At 37.1% G+C, this 20,716-nt stretch overlaps 1 protein-coding gene across 7 annotated transcripts in view; it reads right to left on the minus strand.

Annotated features, from left to right (window-relative positions):
* The window catches only part of TBL1X (transducin beta like 1 X-linked), a 204,543-nt gene that overhangs the window by 43,802 nt on the left and 140,025 nt on the right, over nt 1-20,716 (minus strand). For 4 of the 7 annotated variants that reach the window (XM_062601277.1, XM_062601284.1, XM_062601270.1 and 1 more), the window contains one exon: nt 14,259-14,366. The exons of the other annotated variants lie outside the window; for them this stretch is intronic. In XM_062601277.1, coding sequence (XP_062457261.1) covers nt 14,259-14,316 — 58 coding nt within the window. In that variant the 5' untranslated portion in view covers nt 14,317-14,366. The remainder of the gene's footprint in view (nt 1-14,258; nt 14,367-20,716) is intronic. 7 annotated transcript variants of the gene reach the window in all.

The raw sequence follows: 20,716 nt of genomic DNA on the forward strand, positions 1-20,716 counted from the left end.
AGGCTGTCAAGGCAGTTAGGGAGAAGTAGAACAGAGACAGAATGTGCTGCAAATGGGAATCTTAAGACATGATGTGATAGAGATGATATGAAATTCTGATAGATCAAAGCTAGGAATGATATAATATCAGTGGGGGGGGGGGGAGAAAGAAAGAAGAAAGTTGCAAATCTATCTCCATATGTCTTATTTCCTGTAAATCCTATCATTTTAGTAATTGTAATAATCACTCTATAAAGCACTAATTTACATTTAAGTAGCATCAATAAATGAAATCTTAATGCAGTAAATCCTCCAAAATGAGACGACGATCTTTTAAAGCTAAAGACATAAACACAAAGGGCTGATGGGGAAGACTGTGACCACACACTTAACTGGTTTTGTACCACTGAACTGGACAGTCACTTGTGCAGTGACAAAGCCTGTGCATTTTTTTTTGGCTGAAGTGAAGATGGCTGAAGTGCCATTTTTCAGCAGAATTGAGAGAATGGCTTCCAGGTTTCCCCTGACTCACTCCAGTGAAAGGATGAGAAATACAACCATTAGGTCTGTACAATGTGTAAATATTATTTATACATTATTATACCTGAAAAAATACCAATATCAACAGAAATTAACTGCAGACTTCCAATGACGTTATCTTTAATTCGTAAAATCTACGAATTGTGGAGCAGTTACGTCTTGAAAGATTATACAGAACATAAAATAGAGGACACAGAATGCATGCAGAGGAAATGACTTAAATGAATCCCTATCCCCCACTCCAGAAATTGTTATGCAAGTGTTTTGAGTTGAAAACTAAGAGAAATTCCTTGTTCAGAAATTCCCACACTTTTTTTAACCACTGACAATGACAACAGGTCCTGGTTCTGTGCTGTATCATTTCCCACTTCGAGGTGTCTGTACATACTATCAGTGATACATATACAGCCATTTGGGAATTCTTGCCCTAGGCAGTGCCAAAAATGCTATGTAGGGCTGTTTTACAAAATCTCACTGCTACATTTTGCTGTAACTGCAGAAATAGAGATGACTGAGATTTTTCTTTTCCCTTGACTGCTCCTTTTCAGTTAAAAATGGGTCTCCCTTAAAACAATATTTGTTATTGATTACAAAGTGATTAGTTTTTGTTTTAATGAGCATAATTCTGTTCTTTGTGTGCTCATTTGACCTGTAGGCTATGTAATTTTAATTGTTTGCAACAAATCTGGCTCATAGTAGCAATGCATACCAAATGTAGGCATAAGGAAAGAGAACTGCACTGCCACATAGCCCTGAGAATTCCTTGCCATCACGAGAGATGTGTCTCACCTGCTCTAAATGTTAAGAATTATTCCTTATAAGCACATAAATGGGGTGCTGCTGAGTATTCCCTGCACAAGTTCATCTGGCACTTGTAGATCCAACAAACTGCTTGTTCACTAAGGGCTCCTTCCACTTCCTGATTCCTTTAGCACTGTAAAAAGCAGTCTTATTTAAACTGTATTCTTAAATGGCAACAGCTACAGCTTCTGCTGCAAACATACAGGTGAACAGAACTACATAAAAAGGACTCTCTGAGCAATGATTTCCGAAATAACAGTCCTAGCCAGTTAGTCTGGAGTCCCTGGTTATCAATAGTTAAGCTATCTGTTGAGTACTGCTTTAGTTTTCTATCTGTGAACTACCTGGACATTTTTTTTCCCTGGTAAATTTACTTAATATACTTTTCAAATAATTTATTAAAAGCAGATTTTGCCTCTAGGGTATTTGTAAGCTATTCAGTTTAATTATTCATACTGTGTGATTCTTCATCGAAATATTTTTATTGCTAAAGGAGACAAGAGAATAAGGAGTTATGAACATCAAATTGTCTTTCCCACGCATCTCAGGTGTGATCAGCAGCCTCTATCCAGACACTGAGTTCAAGTAACAACTCATTCTTACAAATCTTTGTAAAACTCATGCCAAGCATGGCCCTCTGTCCCAGAAAGAAGTAAGATTTTATATGGAGGTCTGTGTCATATCTTTTAATCACTAAACTAGTGATGTTGAGAGAGAGACAGGGAAAGAGACAGACAGGAGGCATAAACTATCTGAATACCTCTTCTTTCTCTCTAATAATTCAACCATCTCTATGTGCAGTGCAAAATAATCAGCGCTCCCTGTTTCATCGATTTCTCTGATACTGCATTGTCTTTATGGAATTTCCCAATAGAAGTTCTTTCAATCTTCATCTATGAAGTAACAAACTGTTCTCTTAGAAAGTATCTGGCAGGTACAAGATATGAAAATGACCAAGGTTGCAGAAATGATTAAATCTTCTGGCTCAGTAGAACCAACCTGTAACGACTACAATGTGACCTGCTGGCAATCTCACTTTTTTGAGTGCATAATTGCCCGTTTTCTTAAGGTAGTCTAGTATCTGGCCCTATCACTGCAACTTTTATTGATATAAAAATTCATGCAAGAATGGAATGTGTACAAGAGCTGACTAGAGCTCTACAGGCTGTAGGGGAAAAAAATGGGCATAAGAGGGTGAAGTAAAATCATTTTATGACCATAAATGGGTATACATGCAAAACTCATGGGAGATTTAGCCCATCAAGTAGAAACATTCCACAGAATAATGAGGCAAAAGAAAATCACATGCTAGAGGAAAAGACGGCTCCACACTCTCCTATCAGCAGCCTTACCACGCCACCAAACCCAGCACAACGGCTTGCAGAGCATGCTAAGGAAACTACATGCAGATAGTGGAAAAATGCCTTCCGCTGTTCGACATCCAGGTATTGGGACTGCCATCCAAGGAGGAAGCTAGGCAAGGAAGCATGGTACAATGTGGTGAGCTGAAATAAATCAGAGTCTTACTATTGCACTTTAAAAAAGTTCCACTAAAGAGCAGTGAAACAGGCCCATTAACAAAATCATTTCCTCCAAGGACTAATGATGTACAAACAGCACAATTAGCACCAAACTAATTCTTTTGAAGGTCTAGATTTACTAGCATAGAGAAGCAAGAAACATGTATCACCAAGTCCATATTTGAAAGTTCACATAAGAATGCAATTTCTGGCTGCAAAACCAGAAGCAAATAGTCTAATTTAGAACAACTGCATTTTCTTGATCCTGGGCCTAACACATGCTAATCTAGTTCCTGAAGTAAATTACACGTTTCATTGCCCATTGCCCAGGATAATATAATGATGTTTTTCACTGTAGTTGACTGCAGTTGCCATTTTAAAATCTAGTATTTCCCCTTCCATATTACGCACTGTGAGCTAGAATTATGAACATAACATGGATCCCCGTCTGAGCTTCTCCTTAAATTTCTGTCTAATGTAATTATGTAAACATAACTTTATTTTCATAGAACCCTAGTGTACATACACAGAGGTTTCACAAAGAGGACAGTGGTTTCCAGAAATACGTTTGCTTGAAATTAATAAAAGTTTGGTGCCTGGAGCCAGTGATAATATTCTACAAACAGTTAAAAAAATAGGTGGGCAAAAATCCTAAACCACATCTAGTTTATTATTCACAGCAGACTGAGATTCTTCTCCAAGCTGAGCTTTTTCTTTCTCAGTAATATATCCTAGAGTGCTTCTCTGTTTTTGGCAGTGTCTGCTTATTTTTGAAGACTTACCTTCGCAATTATATAAAGGGCTTAACAAGGACACACATTAGCAATTTAAAATATTCAACTGCAGTTGAAATATATTTTTAGAAAAATCAGCTGAACAATAAGGCCTGAACATTTGTTTTAAGATTAGGATTGCTGAATGATTGAAATTATTTCCAGAGCCCTGGGAAATGTGTCCTGTATTACAAGTTCTTTCACAGTCCCTGGGAAATATAAAGAAAGGATCACTAACTGCAGCTTACATTAGTTGCCAGAATTATAGTGAGCTTGTTACCCTAAATTTTGTAGAAGCAATTACTCACTAATATTAAATGTAACACCCTTTTTTCTTGGATATCTGACCTGTTCACCTTCTGCCAAGAATTTAGAGCAAATGTCTGCTACCCAAAATTATTTTATTATGTGCCAAAGAATGTATTTGGCAGGTTCTTTTCTTTTTCATGAAGGAAAGTATGTTGGAAAAGATTAACACAACTTGGAAATGATCTTTTGATGAGCAGTATTTGGCATTCACTGTTGAAATCTTTCTGAACACTGCAAATAACAAAAAGAGAAATATGATACAGACAGAAAACAGAACAAGAGCAATGGAAAGAGGAACTTCAAAAAATCTTTAAAAAATAAGGTTTGAAATAATCCCCATTTTCACTCATTCTCTGTGAATTAGTCTGATAGCTTGCAAGAAAAGATCAACATAGAGCTACCATTTGAATTTAACTATAGGCAAGATTTAAAATAACTTACAAAGGCCACTGCAAGAAAAAGAAAAGTATTCTTTTCCTTCCAAGTTGATGGGATGTTATCATTTTTTCCTGTCCTTGGAATCATACATCCAACAAGTAGATATGCACACTTTAAGGATCACATTCAGATAAGAAAGACCACAGATAAGAAAGACCACAGGCTTTTCCCCTAAGCTATGTTCTTTTGCCAGTTGCAATGTAGACCTTGCAACTAGGTCTACACTGCAAGCAGTGGCAGACAGGACGCCACTGCTGATGCTCGTGGCATATGCAATGGCATAGAGAAACTTCACTATCAGCATGGTTTCTACCAATAGTCACTTCAAAGGAGCATGAATACAGCAATGCTGGTAAGGGAGGTGTGGAGGTCAGATTTATAGTGGACATAGTCGTGCAGGCAGAGTCTTCAGCATTAAATGCAGTCTTACTCATAAAAGAAATGCAATGTTGCGGATACAACTTCTTTCACTGGGCCTGGAGAATCATAGGAAAAGCAGTAAACAGACAAGTATGTACTACTTTTGCTGGTTTTACTAGCAAATTCATACTGACCTACACATACTTTTCTTCCCCCCAATATTAATATTTCTATGATATCTTAATACTGTATTTATGCATGCTTTAAAAACAGGACATTAAAGGATCAAAAACAAAATCAGAGAACACATATTATGGAATAAACTTACAAAGGCATGATTGTTTATGCTCATATAACTTAAAATCACCATATTTGCTCAGTGTCTGAGATTCAATACTGTATAGCAACATTCAGGCCAAAGAAAAATTAAAATAGTCAAGTTAATAAAACTGTGAAGAGACCTAGGAGGAAATACCAAGTAAGTAGGGTTTTGCAAATGGCAACAGAACAAGATACTTAGTGTATTTTTTTCCTTCACAGGAACTTAAAAAATTCTACACCAAGTATTGCTCTTCTTACATGGAATTTAAATTGCTGTTATTATGCAAGAGGGATAAATGACATAGAGAAAGCTTTCAAAAGGACTTCTTGAACTGCACCACAAAAAAATTCAAAACAATGGCTTTCCATATGTAAAGTAGATAGCTGGACACAAAATTATAAGTCTATGCATACAAATGCATATAAAAATGGCCTCATGTACTTTATTACATTCTTTTGAAAATATAACCAGAGAAAAGTATGACAAAATGAATAACTTCTGTGGCTGTAAAAATATTTTTTCTTCCTCACTGTGGAATTTCGATTTTGGAAAACTGACCATCAAATACTGCTATTATTTATTCACTGTTCTATGAAAAAAGCACACAATGTGGTTTTGATTCACACATTGTTTCGTAAGATATAGGGGTGCTGTCAGCTTAGAAACCTTAGAAAGCTCAGAAACTTGCTTAGCTTTAAGGGAGACTGGTAAAAGTATTTACACTGAACCTAACAGTTTCATTCTTCCCAAGAGCTAAGTTCAGACTTAGCTTCGGTAAGTTAAAAGAAAAATTGTTTAGGAACTTCAGCCCAATAAAGCCAGTGGCCTTTTAAAGCTGACTCTGATTTTTTAAAAATGTATTTAGTATTTGCAAAGAGAATAAAGATGATTACTAGTGCAGTGAGAAACTGTGAGTAATAATACAGTACTTAATTAAGAAATAGATGTTTCTCTTCAGCAGTCATCCATCCCTGAACTAACATGTATAAATTAAAACTCAGAGTCTGCCTCACTGTTTCTGGAATTGTTTAGTAACTCCTTCCCTAGTTTAAAAGAGATGCAGAAATTAGGGGAGTGATTAAATAAAAAAGAAAGAATAGCAGTTTATTAAAATGAATTATACCCTTTTTATAGCATACTCTTTTTCTTACTGCATAAACATTATGCAGGGGAGGTTATATATATATACTATGATACATTATATGCAACATACATAATTACAGACAGTTTCTCATTAAATAGGAATTTTGATTCTGTGGTGAATTTTAGGAAACACTTTTATTTAAACTCAAACTGCTTTTGTCAAATTTCTTAAGTATTCTTATCCAAAAGAGTCGCTATAACATATATTACACTATCATAACAGCAAGGTGCTGTTTATTTATTTCAAATAATCCATGAAATGTCACAAATGCTGCCCATTGATCACAGATTTGGATCATAAGCCTAAGTCATTTTATTTTAATTGAGTAGGCTGGCCCCAAAGAGGGTAACATATCATATAAATAAAGCTGTGTGCCCACAGATCAGATCTGGGCTAAATCATGACAATTAAAAATGGATTTCATATTGCCCCAAAGCCTGGCTGTCATACAGCTAAAAAGGTGAAAACATCCCTGTGTTCAGTCTTAACAGTAGTTTCTGAAGAGTAAGTGTAACAGTTCATACTCTGTTTAGCTGTATATATACTCACACATAGTACTTTGAAATAATGGAAAAACACCGTTAAATATTGTCCCAGCACATCTGTAGTGGCCTTTCATTAGAGGATTTCAAAATATTTTAGGAATATAACCTTCTACCATCTGTTGTGAGGTAGTGTACACAGTACTACCCTCATTTTCAGACAGGAAAATTGAGGTACAGAAAAGATTAAGGCTCTGGCCTTTAAAAAATCAGTTTTCACATATTTCCTTAAACGGTGTATTATTTTATTTGATTAATAATACCTCACTCAGTTATACCCAGCACAAAAGTGTGCAAACAGAAGCTAAACAAATACACAAACATGTTTGTATCAGCGCCGCTGAGTTTAGTCTATGAACTACAGAGTTACTCCATACTGCAGGCAGAGCATATGCGGCCCAGGAGCCACCAATAACACACCTATACACAGAAATGATGCAGCCACCGACAGTTATTGGAATAACATCAAAACGTTTGTTTTATCCTTGACTGGGAGAATGTCATTTCAAGGATGTATTTTTCCCTCAGTAAATAAAAGGTCTCCTATCCTTACTGTTACAGCATAGTTTTGTACACAGTTTCAAGAGCATTCCAGTGACTACTGGGTGTAAAAGCACCTTTATGTAGGTCCTTTAAAATGCCTTCGAAGCTCCCCTGGGTTCAGCAGGAGGCTGGACTAGCTGACATAGGCCAGCAACGTGCAGGGGCAGTAAGGCAGGCCAGTCGCAGCTGGGCTGCATTAGGCAGAGTGCCGCTTGCAGGTGCCGGGAGCTGCTCCTTCCCTTCTGCTCAGCCCTGGTGAGGCCACCCCTGGAGTGCTGGGTCCATGTCTGGGCTCCCCAGCATGAGAGAGACATGGAGCTACTGGAGTGAGTCCTGCAAGGGGTCACAAAGGTGACGAAGGGAGTGGAGCATCTGATGAACGAGGAGAGGCTGAGAGAGCTGGGACTCTTCAGCCTGGAGAAGACTGGGGGGGGGGAGGATCTGATCAATGTGTATTAATATCTGATGTGGTGGGAGTACAGGAGCCAGAGGCGGACTCTCCTCAGTGGTACTCAGTGACAAGACAACGGGCAACAGACACATTGAAATACAGGAAATTCCATTTAAACAGAAGAAAAAACTTTTTTCCTGTGAGAATAACTGAGCACTGGCACAGGTTGCTCAAGGAGGCTGTCTCCATCCTTGGAGATGTTCAAAACCCAACTGGACACAGCCCTTAGCAACCTGCTCTAGCTGATACTGCTTTGAGCAGGGAGGTTGGACAAGAGACCTCCAGAGGTGTTTTCCAACCTCATTCATCCTGTGAATATGTCACCTTGTGAGATACCTTCCAATCTGAACAACACTACGATCCTAATGAGTCAAATTGGGGGGAAAAAAAAAGAAAAAAAAAAAAAAAAAAAAAAACAAAAAAAGAAAAAAAGAAAAATCATTATTCCCAGACTCCATTACCAGTACACACCATTACTTTTATTGTCACACTAGACAAATGTCTTTATTGACAAGAGTCTCATTCTTCTCATGAATTATTCTTCAATGTGTATAGTTTAATAATTTAAGCAAAACCCATACACTCTATATTCCCTTTCTACCTAGCAGCAGCCTTCCTACTATGCCAAAGAAGCAGTAGGCTTTGAAGTAAATTTAGCTGACCTATATATGCCAATATTTTCTGCTATGCTTAATCTGAATTACTCTGAACATGTACTTTTCATATCTGTGACTCAAGAACTCTGTGCCATACACAATTATTCAAAATACTCTAAACATGTACTTTATATGCAGAAGAATATGGACTTTGGACAAAAATTACATAGGCTTCTATAAGTAAGACTGTTGCATAAAGTATAAATTTAATAGAACAGAATATTAATCTTCAGTCATTTCCTATTGCCTGAGAATTTACCTGTGCAAACTGTGATGCTTTGTTTACCTTTCGTATTAAATTTCTTTTTTAAAAAATTACAAGAACGCTTCATGAAGAAGATATTTTCCTTCAAATTTTTTTGGTTTCTTCTAAAGCAATTGTGGCATTGGGAAAAGTGTAATTTAGCACAATTCAAAATACGAGTATCAAGTTGGACAACTGCACAGTGATGAAATCCCTGAAGCTTTGGAACATCCATGTCCTTTATAATGTCCACAGGCAGAATGACACTAAGATCCACAGACAGGAAATGTCCTTGCTTGCACATGCCAACTCTACAAAGAATTTTGTGCCATGATTTGCAGAAACAATTCATGCTGTGTAACTGTGCCCTTGAGCCTATGCTTAAACCAAGAGAGGTCTTATCTTTTAGAAAACAAGGAAAATCTGTCAAATGTGAACCAAACATAGACCAATGCATTGCTGTCATCTTGAATCTACAGAGTGAAAACAACTATATAATATTAGCTGCCTCAAATTGTATAGTTGGGAAGAAACAAATGACAATTCTGAAGTGTAATGGTAAATTGTCCCAAGTCACCAGCTAAAAATTTCATTGAAAATCTTTTCTAGCAAAAACATGCAGCTAATGTTTTTATTATGCCATTACCCTGGAGATGGCATTGATTGTACACTGAGGAATAGTTTATCAACTGTATATCATAAAACATGAAAAAAATTCAACCTGAACAGTGAAAGCTGTGAGGAAAAATGGAAACTGTGGTGCAACCTTAACTATAAAGGAGACATCCACTACAATAATGTCCTGCTAGAGAGCAACATAAGCAATTGATAGATGGGAAGTTGATTTTCAGATAAGGATTCCATACTGTGCAAGTGCTAGAAGAGGAACACAAACCAATCAATACATCAAAAACTTCAAATCTGAAAAAGCTTTAATAATTGAATTGACGAGTTGGGTTGGATAGGCAAGGTAACTTACTGTAGCACGTGGACCTAATACAGGATTTGTTACTCGCAACAGATGGCAGTACACTCTAGGTTAAAAGGTATGTGAAAGATTTGATTTCCCCTGATTTTGTCTTTTTTCCCCCTTTCCTCCCTTTTCAGTTCTCTTTGGAATTCTTACTGCATTGTTCTGTTTTTCACTCCAAAAGAGAAATAATTGCCTAATTCTGTTCTGAGTAGACAAACCAGAATGGGTTTTGAATTTTAAATGATTTTGTAGAAACACAGTTTTTCACTCGGAAGAAAACCAATAGAAGGAATATGTTGGCAGTAAAGACTGCTGCTGGCAAAAGTATGTTGATCAGGAGTTTGAAGACATGCAATCCCGATCCAATGTTATTTGGATGGTAGAACTATATATATTTTTTTTCACATAGCTTGTTTCATCTGTGTCAATGCACTGGCTTTATTGGTATAACCATATCTACTGTAGGAGTATTTTTTGTGCTCATATTTCTGCACTAGCAGAACCTTTCTGGTACATATATAATCTATTTTATTAACTAAGTCCAAATGTTTTCACTTAAATACAATCTCTGAACCAAGACACTTACAAATAAATGTAACTTGATTTTTAAAGGTTTGACTCCTGAGGTGAACAAAGTTTGGAAGTGCTTGGTACTTTTAAGAACTGGACTATTTTAAGCTGTGTGCCAAAAGCTCATATTCAAAAGGGATTTAGCTGAACACTGCAGGACTTAGCTTTTGGATACGAAGTAACAATCTCAACCAGAAATTAAACACCCACCTTCTTTATACCCCAGGAATCGGGGGGCGTTCATGACCCTACAGTGGAAGCGAAAATACCTAGCAAACTGAGTGGTAGAATTCCTACACCTACAGAGCTTAAATGAAAATTATGTCTGATGCACTGCTTTTTTTCTGACAAAAAATCAGCTCTGAGACAGCACCTATGTAAGAAGGCAATTCTTTCTTTATTGTGCTAATTAGAGCACAAACCTGTCCAAGTCCTGTGTGTGTGAAGGGATTTGAGTGCACTGCCTAACACTGAAAGGTTGTCCCTATCCAAAGTGAGGACCAGGCACCTTCTCCAGCCCTGTGTTGACCTGGGCCCTTGCGCTGCAGAACTCACAGGAGGCAACAGCCCGAGCGAGGACAAGCAAGGCAGCAGGGCACGCGATACAGACTGTCTCCCTGGCTACATTTTGTTCTATTAAACCATACAGCCTGTATCCAGACTGTACCCACAGTCTGAATCTAGATCAGGCTGTGTAACTAATCCATTTCATTTTCCGTTTCATCTGCAAATGTACTCAGGAATCATTTTGTATTTCCTTCCAGGTAACTGATAAAGCTGTTGAGCAGTATCAGGCCAAGAACAGATTCCTGTGAGTTCCCACTGGAAACAGGCTTTGAGATGAATATTCTCCATCTCCAATCACTTTTCAAGATTCTCCTGTTAGCCAGTGTTTAATCTATGTGACCACTCTGGTTAAACTAATTTTACATAGTATTACTTTTCTTGTTTGTTTTTGACCACAGAGTCAAAAAGACTAAGTAAATGTTATCTAGTAGCCTAAGAGTATTACTGTTATCCTTGTCAACTTAACTTGTAATCTCACAAAAAACAGTATCAAGTTTGTTCAACAAGCCCATTATCCACTAAAGCTTGCTGGCTAGTATTAGCTATGTTGTCATCTCTTAATTTTTTGTTGGAGGTATCTAGTTTCAACCTTCTAGTGGTTTCCCTTGACCTACGGTTACCTAGATCATCTTATTTAACCTTTAAAAATTCTGGCGCAACATTTGTTTTTTCCAGTTCACTGGAACTCCCCTTGGTACGCCAAGATTTGTTAAAAAGCAACAATAATGGTTTAGACATTTCAACTCTATTAATACTCTCCTGTGCAACTTTTCTGGTCTGAGGGAGAATTAAGGAGGAAAATATAATTATTGAATTTCATTTCTAACTTCAATTTTAGAAGATTTGAACTGTCATTAGAATGACCTGCAAGCATTTTCATAATGAAATGCAAAGCACCAATTAATATCTTTGCTATGGTAATATTTTAAATAATCTCAAGTGCTTCCATGCCTTACAGCTGCAAAATACTTGAAATGTCGCAGGCATAGGTTGCTTTTTATGCCGTTGTTTTATCATACATATTTCCTTTTGTTGTTTTTTTCTTCCTCCCACCTTTTTCCTGTACTTTATGGTCAAAGCCTGGAATTTTTAGAGAAGATTAAAGAAAGATAGCTGAAAAGGAAAACTGAATATGTGTAAGGTTTTGTAAGCAATTCTTATGGTCATGCTTGATAAAATTTTTAAAAGCTTTGGCATCAGCTGACGTTAATATACAGTCAATCTAACAATCCCTGTTTCAGCAAACTCCTTAAACTGTAGGTGTTTGAACTTTAATTTAAAATAAACACTAGCCCTCTATATTTGTCATACATTATTTTTGAAGCTATTGATTTAACACCTTTCATATATATATAACAACTTCTGTCTTGTTACCCTACCTTATGTGAAAATACAGATACAGCAATCTCTATACAAAAACAGTGAGAGTATGGAAGAAGATCAAACAAAGTGTAAGATGCCTTTTAAAGAGATTGGTGAATTCATCATTGCTTATAGTTCTCATTTGCTGAATGGAATTACTTGCCAACTGTTAGGTACATCTAATAAACCAGTACCTAGTATCTCAGTTTTAATATGCTCAGTTTGAAGCATTTTTGAATATTTCTTCAAATATTTAACCCCAATTTCTCCTCTATTCACTTATCAGTTTATATAGGGCTAAAATATGGCAAAACCAGTGGAAACACAATACACTTTTGAATATCTTTATCTCTGAGTGGATTAAATGAAAAAAAAAAATGACACTTACTATATAAGAAAAAAGAGCAGTAAAACTTGCAATTACAATGAAAATTTGTGTGTGAAGTTCGCTCCAAAAATATTCTTTGCCTGTGGGAGAGGGTGTTACATAAAAGAACTTTTTCTTCACATTTGGCTGATACCTCTGGTCTTGACTGACTTTGCAAAGCCCCCTTCTGAATCACTACACAACACTAATTTACCTTATTACTGTATTAAAAGGAATATAAAAGACAGTTTTCTTTGTTTCTTTTTTTTCATCAGGAAAAGTTACTGTATTAATACAGTGTTGTGTAGAATCTCTTACAATACAAATATAACAATGTAAACCAATTTCAGGATTCTTCAAGCCTCTGATAATGTCCATCTGTGCATCACTTTAATGTTCAAAAGCATTTTCCAGTATGGTACTCAATAGTTTATTTTAAAAAATTAACAACTTATGCACGAAATTTTGTTTTTCTTAGTTCCTATCTTTCCTTTATCAGATTGCATGCAAGAGCCAGACCATTTTTTGAAAAGCTTTGTTATTAGAGAGAAGAATACAATCTGAGAAAACAGCTACTAGCACAGGCCAGCACTGTACTCTCAAAGAAATGTTTTAAAAGACCAAATCCTGAAAAACTGTAATAAATCTTCCTTTGAAGTTCAGTGGAAATTCCTTGCATAAGGATTTGAGCTCCTGGGATTGAAATAGCCTTGGAAGGAGAAGAAACAAATCAAAACAATATATCCAAGGAACCCATATCTACGGCTCATTAGTTGAACAGAAGTAGGCTGACCTACTATCATCTACCTGCTGGATTTTTGGTCCTCTATTCAAGACGTCTCCCTAGTCTGGAGGGCTAATTCTGAAGCTGGCTTAAATAAGAGGTGTATTTTTCACAAAAATGTATACCTTTGTCTTCCAGAATGTGAAACACCAAGATTTTTAGCCAATTCTACTTTCACCAACCCATGGCACAGAGCCAGTCCTACTGGGTTTCAGACTATAAATCTATTGCCAATATTTCTGATCCCCTCTCACCTCTGCATTAACAGAGCATTTTCCACTAATGAACAGAATGTCTACTACTTGCAGTCAGAAAGTGAATTCAAGACTTGGAAAACAAAGTATACTGTAAATTTTATGTTTCATTTTTAATATTGTTTTGAATAAAAGATGAAACTTTATTTCTGAAAGGAAGGGCTCTCTGAAAGACATTCTTGTTTTGGGGATGAAAACAGCAATGGAAGTGATAGTGAGACAGAGCTATATTGACACCAAAAAGAGATGTCACTTGCACAGTTCACAATACATAATTATCTTGATTAAATTCTAAAACATAAGATATTTGCACCCAATATTCCATTTAGGAGCTCAACTTCATACAGCTAATGTAAAAGGTATTTGGAGAAAATCCCTCTTTACTTAATAAGTACCTGACAGAAATGTTACAAGTAGCTAAGAAAAAGAGACACAGAATCAATGTGCTTGTGTCAGTGCTGCCAAAAAAAAAACCCTTTGGCCAAGATGATATAACTCTATAAAAACATTTGTTAATATAATGTTATTTTCCTGTTTTGCCTAACTGCACTGTTTACTTTGTACCTGTGTTGTGTTTGCACTTCTATTATGATCAAGACTATGATTTCAAAGAAATACGGATTTGTTAAAGAAATATTTAGTCTGTGTATATCAGTCTAAATCACTCAATATGACATTCCTAAAGCAACACCATGCAAAAAGCCAAATTCCCCCACTTTATCTATGACCTGGAGCTGTGATGAAAGACAGGCAATTTACCCGATTCCTGGAGATAGCGATACACCAAGAAATTCACTTCGTCACTGGTTATGCTCATCTTAGCCCAACCTCAATATGATGAGGTTTACGAGAAGTATGATCCACGCTCTGTTCAAAGGGAAAGAAAAGAACAGATTTTGTTTTATCTTGCTTCATTATTAATTTTTTTTATCAAAATAGAGGTGGGAGTTATTAAGGTATTTAAAGGTTATATTTATAAGAGCTCTTACGTCCCCATGTGAGGTACCCGATAAATATTGTGAATCAAGTACTCAAGCTATAATATATTTATTCTAATTAAAGAGTAATACTTCATATAGAGAGAGCGTCAGAGGGAGAGAGAACATTTTAAACCTTGAAAGCCCTTTCAAATTTTATTTCTTTTGCTTACATGGCTTCATTACAGGTTCTTTGGACACTAGTCTTTACTGCTTGAATATTTTCTAATCAGAACTGCTGCCAATTACTGTCACATATATTTTCTATCCCCAGATTTGTAATCCAGTCTTCTGTCCAGTAGTTCATCTACTTAAAAGACAGATTATTCCTTTATATGTTATAAAGAGAACTTAAGAAAGTTCCCATAAATAGAAACAAATCTACATTTAAGGTGAAATTACAAATTTTATTACAGTGGTATGTGTGTGTGAAATAATGCAATATACCTTGTGCTAATAAGGAATACAAATATCCTGGCATTATAAAAAGTTAAAATGTTATAATGTCTTTGGTGATTAATGATGATCAAGAATTAAACTTCAATTATTCACTTATGTAATCATAACCTTTAGGATGACAGTTTTGTATTACTACTTTGGGCATATACTGTGATAATACACAACATATTGTATTTTAGATGATAAATTTCCCTGGAACATTTTCCATTAAATCCTGACAATAATTCATTTCCTTTTTGGGAATCTGATTCAAGTAGTTTGGTTTTAAAAGACGTAAGTATTTTTCAGACATAAATTCTACATCTTCATCAGCTACAACATATCTATTACTAATCATGTAAAGATTTGGACATAGAAGTGTACACTACAATCTTGTTGTGTATTATAAATGAAACATCATAGGCGTATGCTGTTTGTTTCAATTTTCCGTATGTCTCTTCTTGGCAAGTAGAGAGGTCTTTGTTCATCAAAAACCTCTTCAGTAATTCCTGTTGCCTAAAGTAGCACCTGCTACTGCAGGCACTACTGATCGACTACAAGTTTCCCCTGCTGATGATTTAAACCAGCAGGTCACTCATGACTGTAACAGATGTCTCTGCATATTTATGTAAATGGAGGTCTTTCGAACCCTGCTATGCCTTTTATTCTACTGTACTGCTATATTTCACCAATGGCTTAGATGCCATTTTTCCATAGCAACCCATGCCTTCCTAATTTGGGAGTCATCTTTCTCAAGTATTCTAGTCCATATTATTATAGTTTGTACTTCATGGAAAACGAGAATATAGAAAATATTGAAAATCTTGCATTCTCAGTTGGGAAAATCTCATCTACTTTGGAAAAATCGTCACCCTTCTGTTAAGGTCCTGGATAAAGACAACATCAGCTGCATTCAACATCCAGTTCTGTCACCATACCATGCAAGTCTCTGGAAAGTCATTTAGTCTCTTTTCCATTCCTCACATGTAAAGTGGCCGAAATTTCTCTACTACAGAATCAGGAGATTGAAAGCACTGACATCTGTAAGGAGCTCAGTTACTAAGTTGCTTTGGATATGGGACAGATCTACCTTTTAAACTCAAGGGATCCTGCAAGAGGAAAGACCACTGCACCAAGTCAAAGAAATGAGGCTAACAGAGTACATATAGGGACATGACAAGCACGCAGGGGAAGGATGCCGAAAGAAGAGAGAAAGTGGTGCCCAAGGCTGCAAGGGGGACCGGCCAAGCCGCATGGCCGGGCAGCCGCACGGATGCCGACGCTGGCTACGCTCCTTCCACTCCTTGCCCAGCTCAAGTCACAGTGGGGCTAAGGCGTCGCTGGGGGAATCTGCCCCTGACACAGAAAAGTTGTTTGCATGGCTTTTCAGATTTCACACCGAGAACGCATGGGAAAGACAGCACTTCTTACAAAACGCAATGAAGACGCTCCTTAAAGGGGGCTAACTTTTAAATGCAACTTTATACATACCTCTTCTAGGTAAACAGACTTGTTTCTGAATAATTAATAATTCACCATGCCTCTTTTTGCATCATCATCACCGTGCAATGAACAAAAAAGACGGTCATGGCAACAGTCATGGCCATTTTTATCTCTATCTGTTTGAGTGCTTAAAATATACTCTTACCATTACTGCAGTCATGATAACAATAAATAAAGAAACTTTGACAGCTAAAGGCTTAAAAAATACCTGATATAACTTCTTAAAAAATATTTTTAGAATAGCAGTTTCAGTATTTGGTGGTAGGAAAGTTGGTAAAGTTGAAACTTCTTACAAAAGTTCAATTTCATCAATGACGCAGTTTGTGGTAAAATGAACCGTATTAATAAAAAATTATCAAGAAATTATAGATGCAGTTCCTGGATGCATCTTGCTAATTTAAGACATGAACGTGGTATTTCCCAAATAGAGAGCATTGCTTTGAGAAGGGGGAGGGAAAGAAGGAGTGCCTTTTTCTGTTTGTTTTTTTAAAGAAGACTTCTCTTAAAAGATTTAAAACCAGTGAAAATCAGCCTGACTGCAAAATAAATAGTTTGACAGCCACAGAGAAACCTCTAGAGCAGCTACCTTTGTATCAGAATCCCAAACACACGGAGTAGCTGGATTTACAATGCATTTTCCCTGAAGTCAGTGAACAGGAATTACTTTGACATATGTGTCGGATCATATCTTTATACACATTGTTACCATGCCATAAATAACCAGATGATCCCCACTCATACATTTAAGGTTTCTTCCCTCCCACAGATGCCTGTGTAGCAATCAGATACACAACCGTAAAGCTTTTAACCATCCGTAATGATCCAGAGATCTTGGCTTTGACCCAGAGAAATCTATTCATTAGAAATTTGGCGGAGCAGCGGAAGACCATGCTCAATTTCATTAACAATCTGATTTCCTTCTTCCGGACAGATAAACACCCCAAATAAAGGAGACTAAAGAAAACATAGTGGGAAGGACAGAAACATACTTATCTCCTGTGTATCTCTAAGTCTGATTCATAAGGAACTCACAACTAGCCTTCCCCTCAATATTTCTAATCTAAAAATGTAAACTTCTGTAGAAGGCTCGAAAAACCTTTAGTTATCATTGTGATATAATTATTTCTGCTAACTGATAGTCTCCTGAAGACTCATATTAGCTAGATTAATACTTTTTTTTTTTTTTTTTTTTTTTTTAATTAGGGAGTAATTTAGAGACAATGCTGATGTGTTTTTGGAGACATTTCACACTTCAACCAGCAATAACATGTGCACTCTTGACATCCTCGACCAGATTTATAGAAAGCATTCAAACACATGTTCCAGCTTTCTTTACTTGAAACATTTTTTCCTGAACCTGATTATACATAATAGAAAGTTCTATTTGCTTCAACTATGACTTAATATTTTGGGCTACAATCCTGCAGATATTTAGGAATGTCTGAACTTGTGAGCATAGCCTACTAAGGCTATGGATTTCCCAAAGTACTGTGGACCCCAAACATTCAAAACTGCTCAGTGGATAGGTTCCTAAGATCCCGCAAAGATCATGCAAAATTAAATTTAACTCTTTTAAATATATACTCAACTCTCCATTCTGCAGGGATAGGCTTGCAGCCATGTTTCACATGCAGAGGTAGAAAGATGGGTTATTAGCTCAGGTGCACTACCGCTGTTCTGCTTCTAGGACTGCTTGGCTTTTGCCGAACTAACTCATTCAGTTGGATTAGAGCTGGCTCCAGCAAAGCTACCTCTGCAGTACGCTCCCCTGTGCTCTAGGAACCCAGGGAAGCTTATTTCCTTGAGTACAGCACTGGACTTGATTTGGCTCCATACACTGACATAGTACTGTTCTCAAAATCAACCTTTCCGGAGCACTAGAGATCTTGTTAATGGGCCCTCCAAGTGACTCTGGAGAAAGCAGCCTAGGGTATAGCTGAGCTTCTGCACAGCCCTAGCCAGGTCAGTCATGACTAGTTTATTTGCATCACACTCCCTATTCACATAAAATGATTGCTTTTCTTGGCACTGTCTTAACACAAATAAGGGAGATGTGACTGAAGAATCAAAGGAAAACCACTTTTTAAACTTTGGAAGAGCATCAAAAGAGGCAGCTCCTCTCCCTCTCTTCTAAACCATACTCACAGGGCTCTCCATAGCTACAGCAGAGGCCGCCTCAGGAAAGGAGTTTACATTTGCTACTTGAAACAGCATTGCCATCCGCAGAGAGTGGGAGTCACCAGGCAATCTTCCTTTCAGCAAGACAGAAACAGGCTAGCCATTTAGAGAAAACACCTAAACAGAAGCTTCTTATTTCTACTTCTGGCTCTCCTTACAGTAATCCTGGTCCTCGTATTACCTCCCGAAAAAAATCTGCAAGCTCCAGTCTGCATTATTGAATACTGAGCAGTCTTCAGCTTTTTGGAGGATGCTTTTCGTCATTACTATTAAAAAAACCCAACTTACTTTTATCTCCTGGAGGGGCTGTACTACTTACCTACTTATTTGACAAGTTTAGGTTGAAATGTCTTTTCCTAAGAGAAGTTTTAATGACAAACAGAAAAAAGCAGAAAAAAAAAGGGAGAAAACAGGCAAAACTTTTTATGAGAGGGCTCATAAAAATAAAAACATTTCGGAAAGTTCAAATATTTAATGTTTCCAAATCAATGCACTGCTGCATGGGAACCAGAGTTGATGTACTCATTCTCCTATTCTCTTATCCACGATGGCTCCATGCATTAAGCTACATCTTTGAGGAGCCAGTGGAGTCTCCCCATCGTATAGAAGAGAATGTGAACATGAGACAAATTGAACTATTCCTTTGGGAAGGCACTGTAACAACATAGCCAAACCACTATATTACTGTTTTCCATGCGCTCTATAGTTCAGTGAGAAACAACATATCCCAAAGCCAGAAACCATTTCTCAAAGAAGGAGCTGCTTTGTTAACCTCACTATTTTTTGTTGAAAAATAATTTCAGCAGACACTTTCTGAGCCCTGCACTTCCGTACTTTAAGGCTGTGTCTTACCATAGAGTCAGAACACAGTCATCAATCAGCAGCTTTTCAGCAAAGCCTAAGAAGAACTACGTAGCCCACACCACTGCATTCTTCAGGCCTGTCTTCTATTCCAGCTGTCTCTTTTTGAGAAGGAATTTCAATGTTTCCCAAAATGCCAAAATAGAACTTTTAGAGAGGAGCAGAGTACACTTGGCCCCTTCTCCCCTTGGAGTCTCTGCTGCCATTTCTAGAAGCTGCAAGATGTAAAACATCTTCTCGTTGCAAGCACCCTGACGAGGGAACGCCGAATGACAGTCCTGTTGATTACAAGGTACGCAGCATACAAGGTGATGCTTCCCAAACTCCGCCAATGCGAGTCACCAAAATAATACCCTGTTCAAAATATGGTTTGGACATTCATGCCCTCTAGACTCCTCCTTTGCGAGGCTTGAACTTGACACCTTCTTGCTTTAGGAAAAGCAACCTCCAAAATATAAACAGCTACCCCTTCTAGAGGTCATCCGCTTTAGACTCCAAATCAAAATGCTACTCGGTGAGCTGTGCACTGCGCCACCCCCGCCTTCCTTCATGGGGAGTTAAACAGCTAACTGCTGTCTTTCACAGCTCATCTGAATGGCAAAAACAAGGCAATTCAAACCCCTTGGAGCTATGGTACTAGGCTCTTGACTAATGCTCACTGGAGTCTTTACTTGCCTTACACTGTATTAATATTTCTTTAATATTTTAAATTTAAAATAATATAATAATAAATAATAATAATTAAAATATTAAAATATTTTAATATTTTAATATTTCTTAGGTTTTCTTCACTGAGCTAACATCCAACTTGCTTTTTGTTTTGAAATAAAAGTTGAGATTTTGAAGAACTGGGTAATCTCTGCAAAGAAGAATCAGTGGTAGTGCTCTGTACGACGATGTGCTGCCTCACTTAAGAGCTCCATCACTGACCTTTATAGTGGCTCAATTAGGACAGAGACCTCAAAGAGAAAAGGCAACAGGCTTGCCAGAAAACCTGAAAACCTGAACAGCCAAATGTAAAGGATGATTCTTTTATTTTTTTCTTTCTTTCTTTTTCAAGTCTAGCAATATTTATTTATAGTGACCTTCTGTTGATTTTTAAAATACCACACAAAAACAAAGCAAACTCCAGAAGTGTCAGCTCATCATCAGTCTCACTGCTGCCTAAAGACCACCTTCTTATGAAAAGAAGTAACAACTGCATCTCTAGCTGAGGTGTCCGGCAAAAACTGTACAGATATAAACAAGCTCTAGCTCTGA

The sequence above is a fragment of the Rhea pennata genome, chromosome 1 (genome assembly GCF_028389875.1).
Source record: "Rhea pennata isolate bPtePen1 chromosome 1, bPtePen1.pri, whole genome shotgun sequence".
NCBI classification, from domain to species: Eukaryota; Metazoa; Chordata; class Aves; order Rheiformes; family Rheidae; genus Rhea; species Rhea pennata.